At 34.2% G+C, this 15903-nt stretch overlaps 2 protein-coding genes and 1 pseudogene across 2 annotated transcripts; all 3 read left to right on the forward strand.

Annotated features, from left to right (window-relative positions):
- Positions 1-70: 70 nt before the first annotated feature.
- On the forward strand, positions 71-2269 carry LOC114398498 (ABC transporter G family member 32-like). The gene is made up of 7 exons (XM_028360699.1): positions 71-154; positions 265-424; positions 545-621; positions 1445-1535; positions 1620-1673; positions 1861-1973; positions 2144-2269. Exons 1-7 carry the CDS (start codon positions 71-73, stop codon positions 2267-2269), a joined length of 705 nt encoding a protein of 234 aa, XP_028216500.1.
- Positions 2270-8673: 6404 nt separating this feature from the next.
- On the forward strand, positions 8674-10520 carry LOC114400736 (extensin-like). Its single transcript, XM_028363353.1, has 2 exons — positions 8674-9159; positions 9267-10520. Exons 1-2 carry the CDS (start codon positions 9000-9002, stop codon positions 10127-10129), a joined length of 1023 nt encoding a protein of 340 aa, XP_028219154.1. The 5' UTR covers positions 8674-8999; the 3' UTR covers positions 10130-10520.
- Positions 10521-11352: 832 nt separating this feature from the next.
- LOC114398330 lies at positions 11353-13076 on the forward strand (annotated as a pseudogene).
- The last annotated feature ends 2827 nt before the right edge of the window (positions 13077-15903 follow it).

Here is a 15903-nt window from a genome sequence, read left to right on the forward strand (position 1 = left end):
TCATGGACTAGAATGTAATTAGCTAGAACCTTTGGAACCAATATAATGTTTCCATTTCCTCCTGTTAAGAATGACATTGCTTTTGGGCCCTCCATGTTCCGGAAAAACCACCCTCTTGTTGGTCTTGGGTGCAAAACTTGATCCAAAATTAAAGGTAAGGACATTAAGGAGTAGAAATTCTTTTTTCATGAACAATATTTTCATGTTTTTGCTCTATGTTTCAATCTTGGATCTCTAGCTAATATAGTGTGGCTACTTGATCAGTTTTCTGGAAAGGTGACTTATAATGGTCGTGGGATGGATGAGTTTGTACCCCAAAAAACTGCTGCTTATGCCAATCAAAATGATCTTCATGTTGCAGAGTTGACAGTCAGAGAAACCTTGGCCTTCTCAGCAAGAGTCCAAGGAGTTGGAACTCGTTATGGTTAGTCTACTGGAATGACTTTTGTTTATGATCATTGTTCTATATTCAATATTGAAAACGAATGCCAACAAATAGATGAAATTTAAGTTTTGACTGCGTAATATTTTTGGCTTTCTGCAGATTTGCTTGCAGAATTGTCCAGAAGAGAAAAAGAGACAAATATCAAGCCTAATCAAGATATTGATGTCTACATGAAGGTAACCAAGAGGCCATCACTTGTAGAGGATGTGTTTTTCCCATTTGCATGCATCCCTAAGCCTTTTATATTGTTGAATAACTGGTGACCATTCAAACCAAAAACATAAAAATATGACAGCTTGACAATTATAATAGTATACCTGTTCAATTATGGATATTCCTTTCTTCTTAAACTTCTTTCTATTCATGTCAAAGTTTCTCATCCAAAAGAAATTTGTTATGAAGAAAAAGTAAGTAATATTTAGTTGTAATCACAAACAAAAGCAGTGAATAAAAATTTTAGTTACTATATTTTAGAAATAATAAGCATAAGAGATCTAGAAAGTAGAAGAATGAACACACATATTTAATGTGGAAAACTCTTTGCAGGCAAAAAAATAAAGGGTAGAGGAGAAACAGTTCACTATGTTAAAAATTAGTATCAGATATATACACAAAGAGTATTTGTAGCAGCCCTGTTATATTATTTCATATAAATCATAGCACGATCACAAAAAAAAATTCTCAAAAATATTTAATCACCAAATTGGTTGGACGGCAAGCTTTCACGCCAAGCCAAAAATTTGGGCCATCAATTCTAACAGTTACATTAGCATGTAGTTATAGGTGCATCAGCCATTTCATTTTTCCATACCGAGATTAAGTGGTTGTCCTTTTGACTCTTAATGCTCAGGCTTTAGCAACTGAATGAGAGAAGGAAAATTTGATGACAGATTATGTCTTAAGGGTAAAATATGTACTTTCTAAACCTTCCCCAATCATCATGAATCCATTACAACATTTGGTCTTAATGTCTCATGTTTATTTGCTTTACATTTGTAGATTTTAGGACTGGAGGTCTGTGCTGATACTATTGTACGAAATGCAATGTTAAGGGGGATATCTGGTGGACAAAGGAAACGTGTTACAACAGGTAAAACAAATCTGATTTCAATCCTGAAACCCAATAAAATGATTATCTGTGTGAACTTTAATAATTATAAATTTTTAAATGCAGGGGAGATGCTGGTTGGACCAACTAATGCTTTATTCATGGATGAAATATCTATTGGTTAGGATAGCTCGACAACTTACCAAATTCTAAACTCGCTCAAGCAATGTGTTCACATTCTCAAAGGAACAACAGTCATCTCTTTGAATTTTAATGAAGTATCTACTGGTTTGGATAGCTCAACAACTTACTGTTCCCTCTTGCATTTTAATGATATGCTTGTGTGATGCTACTAAAAAATTTTCAGGGGTCAGAAAGACTTTGAATTCAGAGTTATGGCATGCTTTTGCAGGGCTTCTTGTGTCATTACCCCAAGTTGGGAGTCTTGTGTTTTACTTCCCTCAGGGACATAGTGAGCAGGTGAATGAATCTGTTGTTCTCTTTTCAAAGTAATAATTTTTCTTACATTGCTTCTTTTAATCTCTAACTCATTAGTTTCTTTTCAATATTTAGCCAAGATTCTGAGGTGATGACTTTGTTTGTTTTGGTTTGCTGAAGCATATTGTTTCCTTTTATTTGAATATGAACAGGTGGCAGCTTCTACTAGAAGAACAACAACATCACAGATTCCAAACTACCCCAATCTTCCATATCAGTTGCTGTGTCAAGTTCAAAATGTCACACTTCATGTGAGTGTTGGGTGCTGGTTGACTTGACTTGACCACTTGTTGCATTTGTCCTTAAGAGCTTATTGCATCTTCAAATCCATCATAACTCCAAACAAAATTTTACCTTTTTTCTTGTATGTTATGATAGGCAGACAAGGAGACAAGAAGTGAGTGCAACAGGAGTAGTTCTTTCACACTTAAATTACAGGGATGTTGATTGTAATCAAGCATTTAATTTTTCTTGATGTCAAGAATCACAAACCAAAAGGTCAGGAAGTGAGTGCAGCAGGAGTAAACATTGATACACTACAAGAAAAATGACATTTGCCTACAAACACTTTTGACTACATGGGAAGCCGCTCCTGCGATTGCCACATCGCTGTTCCCGTGAGCCATCAGGTACACATATAATTTCTTTTTGAAGGATTCCTTTCGTTTAAATTTAATAGTGGTAATTATTACATCAAAAGGGTTCTTTATGAAGGTTACTTTATGAGATAAAAAAATTATTGTATACATTATTAAATGAGTCGTTATATAGATAACATAATTCTTTGTGAACTTGATAAAAAAAAGAATTCTTTATGAATTGCACATAAAAAATACTTATGAGTGTTTGGATTCTTTTGTTTTGCAATTTAAAAAAAATAGTTTATTTTTCAAAAGGGTTATTTTTAAAATATATCCAGAGCTCCAACATATACACTTAATGAGACATGACTTTGTTGGGATCACCCGTTTCTTGATGGAATTGATGGGAGTATATTTTCCCTTCAAAGTTTCTATTTTCCTTTTTTGAGATTATAAAAAATTTAAAAATTATTTTAGTAGTCTTCATTATTGAACATATATACTTGTACCTTGAAATTAAAATAAAAAACCCTTATGTTAATCCTGTCAATATTTTTGTAATTTTATCACACTTAACATAATGATGTAGTTTTTTTTATAGAAAAAATAACAATTTGTTTCTTCAGAAAACTATAATTTAATAAAGACACAATAATTACCTTAAATAAACTAATTCAGCCCCAAATTTTTATTGCCTTTTAATTAATGAATCTCGTACTTTATCCCCATTTTCTGTGTTACCTTAAATTATATGTCTCACCACTAGGTACAAATACTTTTTTTTTCCTTGAAGGTTACTTGAAGATTTCTAGTGATTATTACATCATGTTTGAACATATCTAATCCTAGGTTCTGGCCTTGTTTCTAAACAGTGCTGTTTTGTGGAATCGGTTAATGGGAAAGAAGGTTCTTGCAATCTCAAATGATATTCATATTAAAGACTTTTACCTACAGTTAGGAAATGTAAGTAGAAGTTAATGATTTTTACCTATAGTTCAAGATGATAGATACATATTAAAAACTTTTTACCTACAGTTAGGAAATGTAAGTAGAAGTTAATGATTTTTACTTACACACTATACATAGTAGGTAAAACCTATAGTGACAGACAATTAATCCTCATTATACCCCCCCTCAAAGTTGACAGAAGAAACGTCCGTAGGACAAAGTCTATCATACATTTACTTACGGATTTGTTATTTATAGTGACAGTTTTTGTCCGTAGGTATATGTCATTTTTCTTGTAGTATATAGCACATGTGTGTTTGGTCCTTGAGCTCATATAAACATTAGAAACAATTAGTGTGCACATCGATCAGCATCAAGCAATTGTTATGGGTACATAGTTTAAAATCCAATCCAATTTCTGAAAAACAAGCTAGATGTGGTTAGATTGAATACTTACAACTAAAAAACAACAGATTGGAAGAAGTTTATTCAAATTGTATTGAATCTTATTATCTTGGCAAGAAATTATTTAAAAAAGGAAAAGCAAAAAGAATGACACACTCACATGAAAAGTGCCAATCACGATCATAAATATGATAGTGAAAGGCTATCAATATTGGCACCTTGACATCTGTTTCCATGCTAGTATCATCCTCTATTAAAAGAAAAAAATTACAACAATATAAATAGCCTTTTAATTTCTGAAGAATAGAATAGTTGCTCAATAGAATAATTTTAAGGTTCAAACATAAATCTTTCAAAGACAATATACACAATAACCAACAAATTGATAGAGACTTGGAATAGTTTTAGTGTAAGCCAATTTTGCATGCCTTCTATAATAATTATGTTTTTAAGAACAAGAAAAACAAACTCGTGTTACGGCTTTTCTGTTGAATGGAACCAAATTCAATCGTAAAACAGTTAATGTCTCTTACAAATATAGCAAGAAATCTTCTACTTGTCTAAACCAAATTGAACAAAAATAATTGCAGAAAACACAGTCTAAGGTTATAAAAGCATGCTAATTTGCAAAACAAATATAGGGAATATACTCTTGAATTGACATATTTTATGCTTTCATCACATTGGTTATATCCCCAAGCTGCTAAAAAATTGTGACGTGCAAAACAAATGAAACCTATTTGCCTTTTCTTCAACCTTGATTTTCTTTTGCAAATTGTAGAAGAAAAAAATGGGCATGGTGAGAATATTCATAAAAGAAAGTGAAAAGGTAATATTAATCAACTTAATTTCATTCATAAACATGTCGAAGCATACCCTTTGCAAAGTTGGTTCCCCATCTTGAATTATGTGATTGGCATAAATGGAAAACATGAATTTCCAGACACAAAAGAGATTTTGAGTGAAAAGTCACTTTTTAAGAGATAGAGGGAGATGAAAGGATTTTAAGAACTGTAGGTGTAGAAAAAAATTGTACCTCTGCGCCACCGGCCACCGCAAAACGTGAAAATGCCAATGCCTTCTTCTCCTTCTTCATGGTTGTCGGAAACATCTTGGGCTATGTCCCAGGCTCTTAAAGCGGCCTCCACAATGTCTTCCCTTTCACTAAAACAGAAGCCTGTGACGTTTACTACGCAAATTTGAAGAGTTGTTTTTTTCCTTTCCATCGTGTTTCTTCTCACTCTCTCCATAATTACCTTGACCTACGTGAATGAGAAAATGGTGTCGTCAGAGAAAATGCTGATGAGTTCTGTGAACGAGGATGGGTCCCATGGGGGCATGCCATGCTTTAGGCAGTTATTCGATGTGTTACGTGGAAATCGATTTCTGTGGCGGATGACGGCGGCACACAGTGGCCAGAAATCACCTTATGGCTGCAAAGACTAAAATTAGAGGAGTTTTGTTGCGGACATGGAGAGGTGACGATTGATGGTGGTGGTTTTGTGGTTCATGACCGAAAAAAGGAAGGGAAACAATCTTAGGGTTTATGAAAGAGCAGAAAGTGAGAACCAAAGGAGTGAGACGGAGACCGATAAACGAGTGAGTCGAAGAATGAGAAACAAGAGAGGAGACAGAGAGGGAGAATGAGAAACTAGAGAGGAGACATAGAGAGAGAGGGAGAGTTAAAAATTAAAAACACTAACTTTTAAGACGATTTTACGAAAACCGTCATGGAATGACAACCATTCTAAGACGACTTTCACGAAACCATCATAGAACAGTAGTTTTCAAGACGATTTTTGTAAAACCTTCTTCGTTGAACAATCTCGTATTTATAAAATTATCACCGCGTGACATTCTAAGACAGTTTCGCATAACCGTCTTAAAATGTGTATAGTAAAAAATAATTTTTTTAGTAGTGTCATTATAAAAATATAAAACTTTAATTAGGTCTAACTAAATATATAAAACCAAAAACATTTTTCATTAATTTTATTACCTATGTCAAACATGGAACATTGTGATCTCGATTTAATTAATATGTACCAAACAAAAAACATTGTGATCTAGCAAAATATACTAAGCATTTTATTGATTTTTATGCTAAGGCACACAAAATGTTGCGGCACAAGCACAATATGCAATGGCTTGAGTGCAACTTACATAAAGTATGTGGTGTCGTATTTTCATGCCAAACAAAACAAAAATCGTAAAATTATAATTTTTTTCATCTTTCATCTACATCATTTTTAATCTTTGAGGGCTTGGTGAACTAATTAACATGTTTGTGCAGTTGTGTGCTGTTTGTAGTTTTTTTTATAAAATATTTATTGCATTAAACAAATAATTAGACAATGCATGGACCCCATAAGTAATCATGCACAAGTAAACTCGTCTATGAGGGCATGCTATATATATATGATTGGAATTAAACACCCGTGAAGATAATGACTTGCTAGAATCTGACAAGTAGTTGGGCTTATAATGTGTGCCTTTTCAAAGTTAACTATCCCCTTTCCCACATAGCTCCTCCCCTATATATTTCATTAAAATAAAACTCAATTTTCGCGTCTCATACTATAAATTAACTTTCTGCAAGAAACAAATTTGATGTACACAAAGCAATCATGATACTATATCAAAACTACAAAAATGAAAGAAAAAAAAAAGAAGAGAAAAACGAAAAGTAACTACTTCAACGAGTAATGACAAATCATAAGGCAATTACAACAATATTTAGTAAATAAGTTACATTTCGTTTGTGTTTTATGAGAAATATTTTGAAGCATGCTTAATGTTGAGAATCAAGACTATTTAAAAACAAAGCTTCTAAATAATTAACAATAACATAGTATCAAAGTTCCAAATAAGAAAAATGATAATTGATAAATCAAGTGAGTATTGGCTTGAGGCACAGACCACAAGTTTTAGTGTCTTCTAGATGTAATTGTAAAGGATACTTTCGACAACCGTAGCCACCCATTTATGGTGAAGTGTTAATTTTCTTATTTTTATCGCCCGTTATTTTTTATTTACTTTATTTAAGAAATATTAAACAATATTTATTGAATCTCTGTCTTATTATGCTTTGTGCTAAATAAAATGATATTTTGGTGTTAATCACATGACTCGTGCTATATAGGTTGTGTGATTCTTTTGAAAATCTTTAAGTTAACAGCAAGACTTGTCAGCATTTGCAGTTCTTCTGACTTTCGAGTCTTGAATAAATCACATAAGTTGGGGCAGTCTGTTTGGAAATTCAATGTCGATAATTAGTTAATTGCTTATGTATTGTCATATCTATATATTTGTAGATTTCAAGTATTCACCTTGGTTATTATCATATTCTTAAATGAGTATTTTATTTTTGTTACTGTCTCTGTATATGATATATCCTTTTTAAGTATATACAACTTGGAAGCAATATTCTTGTTTAGAGCTTGTCTTCCATACTGTAAGAAGGTGATTCCATGCAATCAAACAAAATAATAGCAGTAAATTATTCGTTGACAAAAAAATAAAATAAATATGAGTTATAATTCAGTACTGAAGAATTTGAAGTTACATATAGGGATAGAAATCAGAGGCAAATATAATATAATTCTATAAAAAAAGTCTGAGGATTCGTACATATAATCGAAAAAATAAACAGCATATATATCTAATAACATTACTGTAATCACAAATATGTTAAGATAATATGAAAATAAAGAAGTAATAGGAACACACTTTATAATACATTTTTTTAATATATTACTCTAATTGATTAAATTTTATTAAAAATTATAAAATTAGAAATAAAAATCATCAAAAATGATATGAGACTTATCAAATTTTATCATTTTAATAATTTTTAATCAATAAAAAAAATGTGTTTGAAAAAGTGCATTTAAGAACGTTTTCCTAGCATTTCAGTATAAAAATTTATACATAAAATTCAAATATACATGTAACCATCACTTAATAAAAGAACCCTGTAATATTAATTTGTCCATAATATAACGGGCTCGATTATCAATACATATATAACTGAATCTTCTTCTCACTCTAGTTGCCTGTTTGTTGAAAAGTGATTATTTTCATTTTTTAATTCTCTCATCAACAAACAATATATTCAAAATCAATTCATAAAAAAAAAAAAGAATTCATACAGAGATTAACAACTTGTTACGTTCATATTTGAAGAATAATTTACCTAGTCGAAAAATTTTGTGTTCGATTTTTAATAATGTAAAAAACTTTAATTTTGAGCCTTATGTCTCTCCAATAAAAAGAAAATAAATTCATTGGAAGTTGAAATCCACTTATTGCACAGTTTTTTTAACTCCATGTCAGAATATCCGTCATAAACTCTTTAAAACTATCATAATTTATATATTATTGTCACATGCAGCATCACATCCTAACACAGTTCATTAGTTTGTCTAAACTATATTAGCCTCCGACATCTAGAACTTCAAAGGTGTCATGCTAAGCATTGTCGTGGCTCTTACTGTGACTCCAGCAAAGACATAATTTCCTACGTGTTTGTCATCAGTGATGTCAAATGTCCTTCTCACAGATTATGTGGTTACTTTCTTAGTCTCGTGAACCAACAGGACCAACCTTCCTTTGGCATTTCACACACCAACAAAGGAACAAAAATCCAAGCAAATTTTCTTGTTTTATTATACTATTCACTATGTATTATTATATTAGTTTTATGCATCCATTATTATCTTTTAAATAAGATTTGTTTATCTTGGAAATCATACAGAAACCAAAGGGCTTATCTTTATCTAACTTGTGCACCCCCACCAAAGTTGTGTTCTGTGGTGTTAAACCAAACCCAAAAGCAATTTTCTTCGCAGTTAATGGTGGTTTTTTCATGATTGCACGAATAGCCTTTTCTTGGGTCTGGCTATTGTTTTCAGTTGTCTTTATCATAGAGAGCAAGAGAGTACAAAGGACAGTTAAAGAGGAATAAGAGCATATAATTGAATAGTGTGTGAGCCTCTTTATTTATTTGGAAGCACAAACACCAATTGGCCTTCACTCATAGACAATTTCTGAAACATTGAACCTTAGAATTATAATGTCTTGGTTCCTTGTAATTCTGTTTCTCAGCATCACACATGGTAGTGCTTCAGAGACTAGCCATGACAAGAAACTTCCTTCTGCTGTTGTGGTTGGCACTGTTTTTTGTGATACATGTTCTCAACAGGAATTCACCATTGGAAGCCATTTCATTTCAGGTCCATTTTGCTTCCCTTATTGATAACATAGTTCAGTTTCAAATCACATCATATCATATCCATTCAGGTGTTATTTGAACTTTGTGACTTTGTTCTGTCCTGTGCAGGTGCCTCAGTAGCTGTGGAATGCAAAGATGGAAATTCAATTCCAAGATTCAAGAAAGAAGTAAAGACAGATGAATATGGTGAATTCAAACTGCAGCTACCATTCAAAGTGAGGAAACATGTGAGGAGAATCAAGGGATGCACTTTCAAGTTGTTAAGTAGCACTGACCCTCATTGTTCTGTGGCCTCAATTTCCACCTTTTCTACAGTGAGTCTCAAGACAAGAAAACAAGGAGAACTCATATTCTCAGCTGGATTCTTCTCATTCAAGCCTATAGAAAAGCCCAACTTTTGTAACAAAAAACAAGATGAATTTTTTCCAAATACATACCCATCAAAACCTACCCCAGAGAAGACTAAAGTGTTCAAAACCAATCCAACAACCAAAATTTCAGACAAATCTCAATCAGATAATAAATTTTTAGCTGAAGATTTCTTTTTTCCTCCAAACCCATTTTTCCCACCACCATTGGTCCCTAACCCATTTCAGCCTCCTCCCCTCATTCCAAACCCTTTTCAGCCACCTCCTCTTATTCCTAACCCATTTCAACCACCAAGCCCACCACTCATTCCAAACCCATTCCAGCCACCAAGCCCACCACCACTCATCCCTAACCCATTCCAGCCCCCTCCAAGCCCACCAACTCTCTTCCCTAACCCATTCCAGCCCCCTCCAAGCCCACCACCCTCTTTGTTTCCTCCTTTTCCACCATTAGTAATACCAGGTTTGACTCCATCACCACCACCACCTCCACCAACAAAACCAATTTTCCCTCCTTTCCCTCCACTATTCCCACCTCTATTCCCTCCACCTCATAGCCCTGGCACACCCCCTGCTTCAGCTTCTATGAACACTTCTCCTTGATTAGATATCGGATACTAGCTACTTTATATAAATTTCTCAATAAATATTTACAGAAAAAGATAATAAAAAGAATCAAAAGAGGTAATTTTGCCTTATGACTTCATTATTTTCTTCTTTTTATGAATATTTATTGAGAGAATTATCCGAATTAGTTTTATATCGTGTACAACTTATTTACTTTTGTTACAAGTTCAGATATATACGTATATATGCTATGATATAGATAGCTAAACATAGGATGGATATGACATTGTTGCTGTATTAGTAATTTTACTAATAAATATGAGGATATGGACATCTTAGAGCTTCAATCTTGTAAATTTCTGTTACTTTTGTAGTTTGTATCGTTGAATTGTTCTGGAAATGCTCACTTATAATTGTGATTTGATTATATTTCGGTTGAATCTTGTAAATTTCTTTTACTTATGTAGTTTGTATCTTTGAATTTTTATGGAAATGCTCACTTATATAATAACGTGGACGATTAAGTTTGCATTTGGTTTGGCGTTTGACAAATAGTCACTACTGGAAAAATTGCGTTTAACGACGGTGGAAGAAGCACTTCAAAGACGGTGGAAGCACGTCTTTAAAGTTGACGTCGTTGTTTACGCTGAAACCTTCAACGACGGGCACGAAACACCGTTTTGAATGAAGTCCCGAAGCAAGTCGTTGGTTACGCAGCAACAATGTGGAGAAAATAAATGCCTACATCGGTCCTTTACCCGGCAACGTCGTAGAAACAGGTGGTTTCTAAGTCGTTCCTGTGAAACAAACGACCTTAATTACAGCATGCATCAACGTCGTTTTTGCAATTCAAAACGACTTAAAAACAACACACATCAACATCATTTCAGTGTCCCGGCAACGTCGTAGAAACAGGTGGTTTCTAAGTCGTTCCTGTGAAACAAGCGACCTTAATTACGGCATGTATCAACGTCGTTTCTGCACTTCAAAACGACTTAAAAACAGCACGCATCAACGTCATTTCAGTGAAACAAACGACTTAAAAAGCCAATCCTTTAACATCGTTGCTTCAGTCCAAAAGACATGAAAGTGCAGCCTTTAACGTCAGTGCACCAGGTGAGCTCCGATGTAGAATTCTGTATAATTTTTTTTATATATAAATATAATAAAAAATAACTAATTATATTTAAAAGTTATTCTTTATATTAATATTCCAAATTCATCTTATTTCTATGAGAAGCAGGTTGGAAGAGCAAAAATATAATATATGTATATTAATCTCAGTACCAGAGGTACTAATGATACAAATTAGGACAGCAGACATAAGGTTCCAGTTCAGACTTGATGTAGTCTTCATCGGAACCAATGTCTGGGTACAAAAGAAGCCTATCGTGTATGTGTGACCTACATTTCTTTCCTCAGCTAATACATAAAACCTGATCTAAGATTACTGGACCAGTGATTATAGTTTGTGTCAAAGTCGTTCTCAAAGCTTCTAAGAAATTTCTCAAAGCTTCAAAAAACCTGATAGCAAAAGAAGTGTCTTAAAACAGTGGAGCAAAGAGTATGGGAATATTAGTGTTAAGAGGATTCAGAATATTCAGCAGAAGCTAAATGAAGTGGAAGATTTAGCCTCTAATAGAATTTTGTCCGAGGATGAGCTTAAGGCTAAGAAATCCTTACAGTAAGATCTGTGGGATGCTTCAAATGCCTATGAATCTCTATTGAGGCAAAAATCTATAGCCAAGTGGTTAAAAGAAGGTGATTGCAACACAGCTTATTTCCACAAAGTCATAAATTTCAGAAGAAATTACAATGCTCTCCAAGGAATTCTCATTGATGGTGTGTGGGTTCAGCAACCTAATGTAGTGAAGAACGAAGCTGTTAATTTCTTCCTCAAGAGATTCACTGAACAACATTTTTCCAGAACCATGGATACTTGCAAGAAGTCCCCTTTGAAGCCATGGAAGAAAGGGCCAACAAGGGGGAAAGGCGGGCCCCAGAACGCCTGCTGTGAGTACCGAGGCGTTCGACAGCAAACTTGGGGCAAATGGGTTGCTGAGATAAGAGAGCCAAAGAAGAGAACCAGGCTCTAGCTTGGTTCTTTTGCCACAGCTGAAGAAGCTGCCATGGCTTATGATGAGGCTGCAAGGAGACTCTATGGTCCAGATGCATACCTTAATCTCCCCCACCTGCAACCCAGGTCCACTTCAACTATCACGTTAGGAAAGTTAAAATGGTTCCCTTCCAAGAACTTCATTTCAATGTTTTCTTCCTATGGATTACTCAATGTAAATGCTCAACCTAGTGTTCATTTAATCCATCAGAGGCTGCAAGAGCTTAAGCGAAATTCAGTTGTGAGTCAATCCTCATCTAGTTCATCCGATGATCCAAAGGCAGAAATTCAGAATGTAGACAGCAAAAATCACGGAGAAGATGAAAATCCTCCAAAAGATGTTCAAACATCATCAGAAGAGGTGCTTGGAGATCTTCAGGAGAAACCCCAAATAGACCTCCATGAGTTTCTTCAACAGATGGGAATACTTAAAGAAGAAAGATAGTCAGAAAGAACTGATAGCTCAAGAAGTTCAACAGTGCGTGAAGCTGTGTTGACAGATGACTGTGATCATTTGGGAGGGTTTTCTGACAAGAGTGTAAACTGGGAGGCATTGATTGAGATGCATGGACTTGCGGGTATTCAGGAATCAGAAGTCACTCAGCTTGAAGCATACGAGCCAAATGATGATCTAACTTTCTCAACTTCCATTTGGAACTTTTAATAAACTTAGCATATAAGTCTAAGCAATAGATCACAAGGTTTTGGTTATCCAACTACTCTAGTCCTATATATGTCTGCAGCATTTCAATCTGTCGGCAACACTGTAAGAGTAAGAAAGTAGCTAGAATAGAAGACTACTAGTGAGAAAGAAGGTTATTTCAGTAGTTGTGACAGCAAATGGAGAAAATAATATCAGTCTGCGTATTATTAGCAATTTAGGGAATTGTTAACTTTTAGCTTTCTTCTGTTACCTCCTCCTTATGCTTTGTTATCATAGGGGTGTCAAAATGGCTCAAACGCAATAGACTGACTCGATTAACCCAATATAAAATACAAGTTGGACTAAAAAAATTTAAGCTCAAAAAGGGTAATATCTTAGTAAACTATATTACTTTTACACAGTGACAATAGTAGTGACAATGAAAAAGAGAGAACACCCACTGAAACAGAGACAATGGCAGTGAAAATGAGTAAACTATACTTCAAATCAACAATAGACCAAGCTTACCTCGAACCCAAATAGTGACAACGGCAGTGAGATCTAACAAAATAGCACGAAACTTGAAGCTTTCCTCGTACCTCAATCAGCAATACTGCAACTGAAGACATATTATTATTATTATCATCAATAAAACATGAACACCCACGGAAACTTAGCATACACGAAGTTGACCTACGTACCTCGCGGAGAAAGCTTTGAGCTTTGAGCACCCACGAAACTTTCAGCACCCTAGTACCAACAGTGTATGTAGGGTTCTCTTCGAGCCACACTTTGAAGACCAGTGTAGGGGGTTCGGTGGGTTCAAGCGAGGGGTTTCCGGCACTATTGAAAACAATGTGGGACAATGTGGGTGTCGAGGGAGCGGTTTCCGACAGAGTTCAAGCGGGAGGAAAAAGAGAAGAGCGATTTCAGGAAGGAGGAGGGCAAGGTTTTTGAGCGCGCGGGTTGTGAAATGTCAAGTTTTAACTTATAAACATAACAACATCGGTTTTTTAAGGATAACCGATGTTAACTGAATATAAAACCGATGTTAACATCAAATAGATTACATCGGTTTTTAAAAAAACTGATGTTAACATCAACTCCTTAACATCGGCTTTCTCCAAACCGATGTTAACTCTATGAAGTTAACATCGGTTTTTCCAAAGCCGACCATATTCATCTTAACATGATGCTAACATCGGTTTTTTAAATAACCGATGTTAACATGAAGTAGTTAACATCGGTTTTGCTAAAACCGATGTTAAGTAACTCCATTTAATTACAAAAATGTCATCGCGCTTTCGTTAACATCGGTTTTTTAAATAACCGATGTTAATGAAGCAATGTTGAAAGCCTTTTTTTAGTAGTGAGAGGAAAGAAGAGCTAATTAAGGAAAATAGAATAATTAAGGAAATGAGGCTAATTAAGGAAAGAATGACTAATTAAGGAAATCAGATTAATTCAGAAGTCCACTAATCTGCACCCATAAAAGAAGAAGAGAGAAGAAGGAGAAGACACACAAAAATTCCAACAGAATATAATTCCTTATAGAAGGCAAAGGCTAGAAAAAGGAAAAGCAAGCAATGGGAGCCATTTCTTCCCTCCATTCCCTTTCTTATCTTTTCCCCCTATACTAAATACTTCCCTCTTACAATTATAAAGTCTCCATGACAATGACAGGCTAAACCCCATTTGTTGGGAACTTGACAGCCAACTCCTCTTGATGTAATTTATGTTCCTATCTATTTATGAATATTACATTTGCATTATCTTTTCCTGTGCTTAATATTATTGTTTATGGCTTGATCACCCATTTGCATGGTAAGTTTTAGGGTAGCATTAGGAAATGTTATTTTCTAATAGAACTGGGAAAGAGTATCTAAATAAAGTCATCACTAGGGATAGGTTGATATTTGTTTAGTCTGTTATACATTTCTATTCTTAATGCAATTTACTATTTTAGCTCTGCAAAGGGATTTGGGAAATAAAATAGATAAATTAGGCTCTTTCATGCAGGTATCCAAAGTTAGAGTATATTAGTAGATGCAAGTGTAAATTGGAATAATTATAAATAGAGAAAAATAATTAACATTACATCAAGGAGTAGCTCTGATAAGCTAAGTTTCCAACATTCCCGTCTTTTGAATTTCCTTCTACAATATTATTGGATTTTCTCATCTTTTTTGTCTTTAATTAATTAATTAATTTAAATTCATGTTTAATTATTTTTCTTGTTTGATTTAATTTTAAGCAATTTAATTTACTGTTTTCTACAACCTTTCTAAATCTTTTTTTTAATTAAATAATCATCTACCTAAGTATAAACAAAGTCCCTGTGGATTCGACACTCGGACTTCGATTTTAACTTTACTACTTGGGACGAATTGGTGCACTTGCCAATCCATCAACATTTCACTACACGCGTATTGCATATCTTTAAAGAACTAAAGCCTTAAAGGTCTACGTGGGAGAAGCATATTCAAGAAAAACTTACTGCTGAAAAGGGAAAAACTAGAAAAGTAAAGCAAGTTGAAGCCACAAGCTTTATCCACCAGGTCATTCAAGGTATTGATTCATATGATGATAAAGAAGACCAAAAAATTCTTATTGCGTACCCTACTAAGAATGCTCCTAAGAAACCATTGTACATTCAACCTGAGAAGTCTAATAAAATTACCCAGCTCATCAGGAAGTAGTTGTATACTCAACAAGTCTAAGAAGGCTCCTAAAAACCATTGTCCATTCAACCTAAGAAGTCTAATGAAGTTACCTTAGCTCATCAGGAAGTAGTTGTATACTCAACAAGTTTGAGAAGGCTCCTAAAAAACCATTGTCCATTCAACCTGAGAAGTCTAATGAAGTTACCTCAGCTCATCAAGAAGTAGATGTATACTGAACAAGTCTAAGAAGGCTCCTAAAAACCATTGCCCATTCAGCCTGAGAAGTCTAATGAAGTTACCTCAGCTCATTAGGAAGTAGTTGTATACTCAACAAGTTCAAGCATACCAAAGGATGTCGCTCCTATCAAATACTCCACTCATGTTGTTG

Source organism: Glycine soja, chromosome 19 (genome assembly GCF_004193775.1).
Source record: "Glycine soja cultivar W05 chromosome 19, ASM419377v2, whole genome shotgun sequence".
In the NCBI taxonomy this organism is placed as follows: Eukaryota; Viridiplantae; Streptophyta; class Magnoliopsida; order Fabales; family Fabaceae; genus Glycine; species Glycine soja.

Excerpts from the sequence above, each read along its gene's own strand:
- LOC114398498 (XM_028360699.1), top strand. The coding sequence starts at position 71 with ATGACATTGCTTTTGGGCCCTCCATGTTCCGGAAAAACCACCCTCTTG. Across the intron at positions 425-544 it reads AGGAGTTGGAACTCGTTATG|ATTTGCTTGCAGAATTGTCC; the intron begins GTTAGTCTACTG and ends GGCTTTCTGCAG. Across the intron at positions 1,674-1,860 it reads CATGGATGAAATATCTATTG|GGGTCAGAAAGACTTTGAAT; the intron begins GTTAGGATAGCT and ends AAAAATTTTCAG.
- LOC114400736 (XM_028363353.1), top strand. The coding sequence starts at position 9,000 with ATGTCTTGGTTCCTTGTAATTCTGTTTCTCAGCATCACACATGGTAGT. Across the intron at positions 9,160-9,266 it reads TGGAAGCCATTTCATTTCAG|GTGCCTCAGTAGCTGTGGAA; the intron begins GTCCATTTTGCT and ends TGTCCTGTGCAG.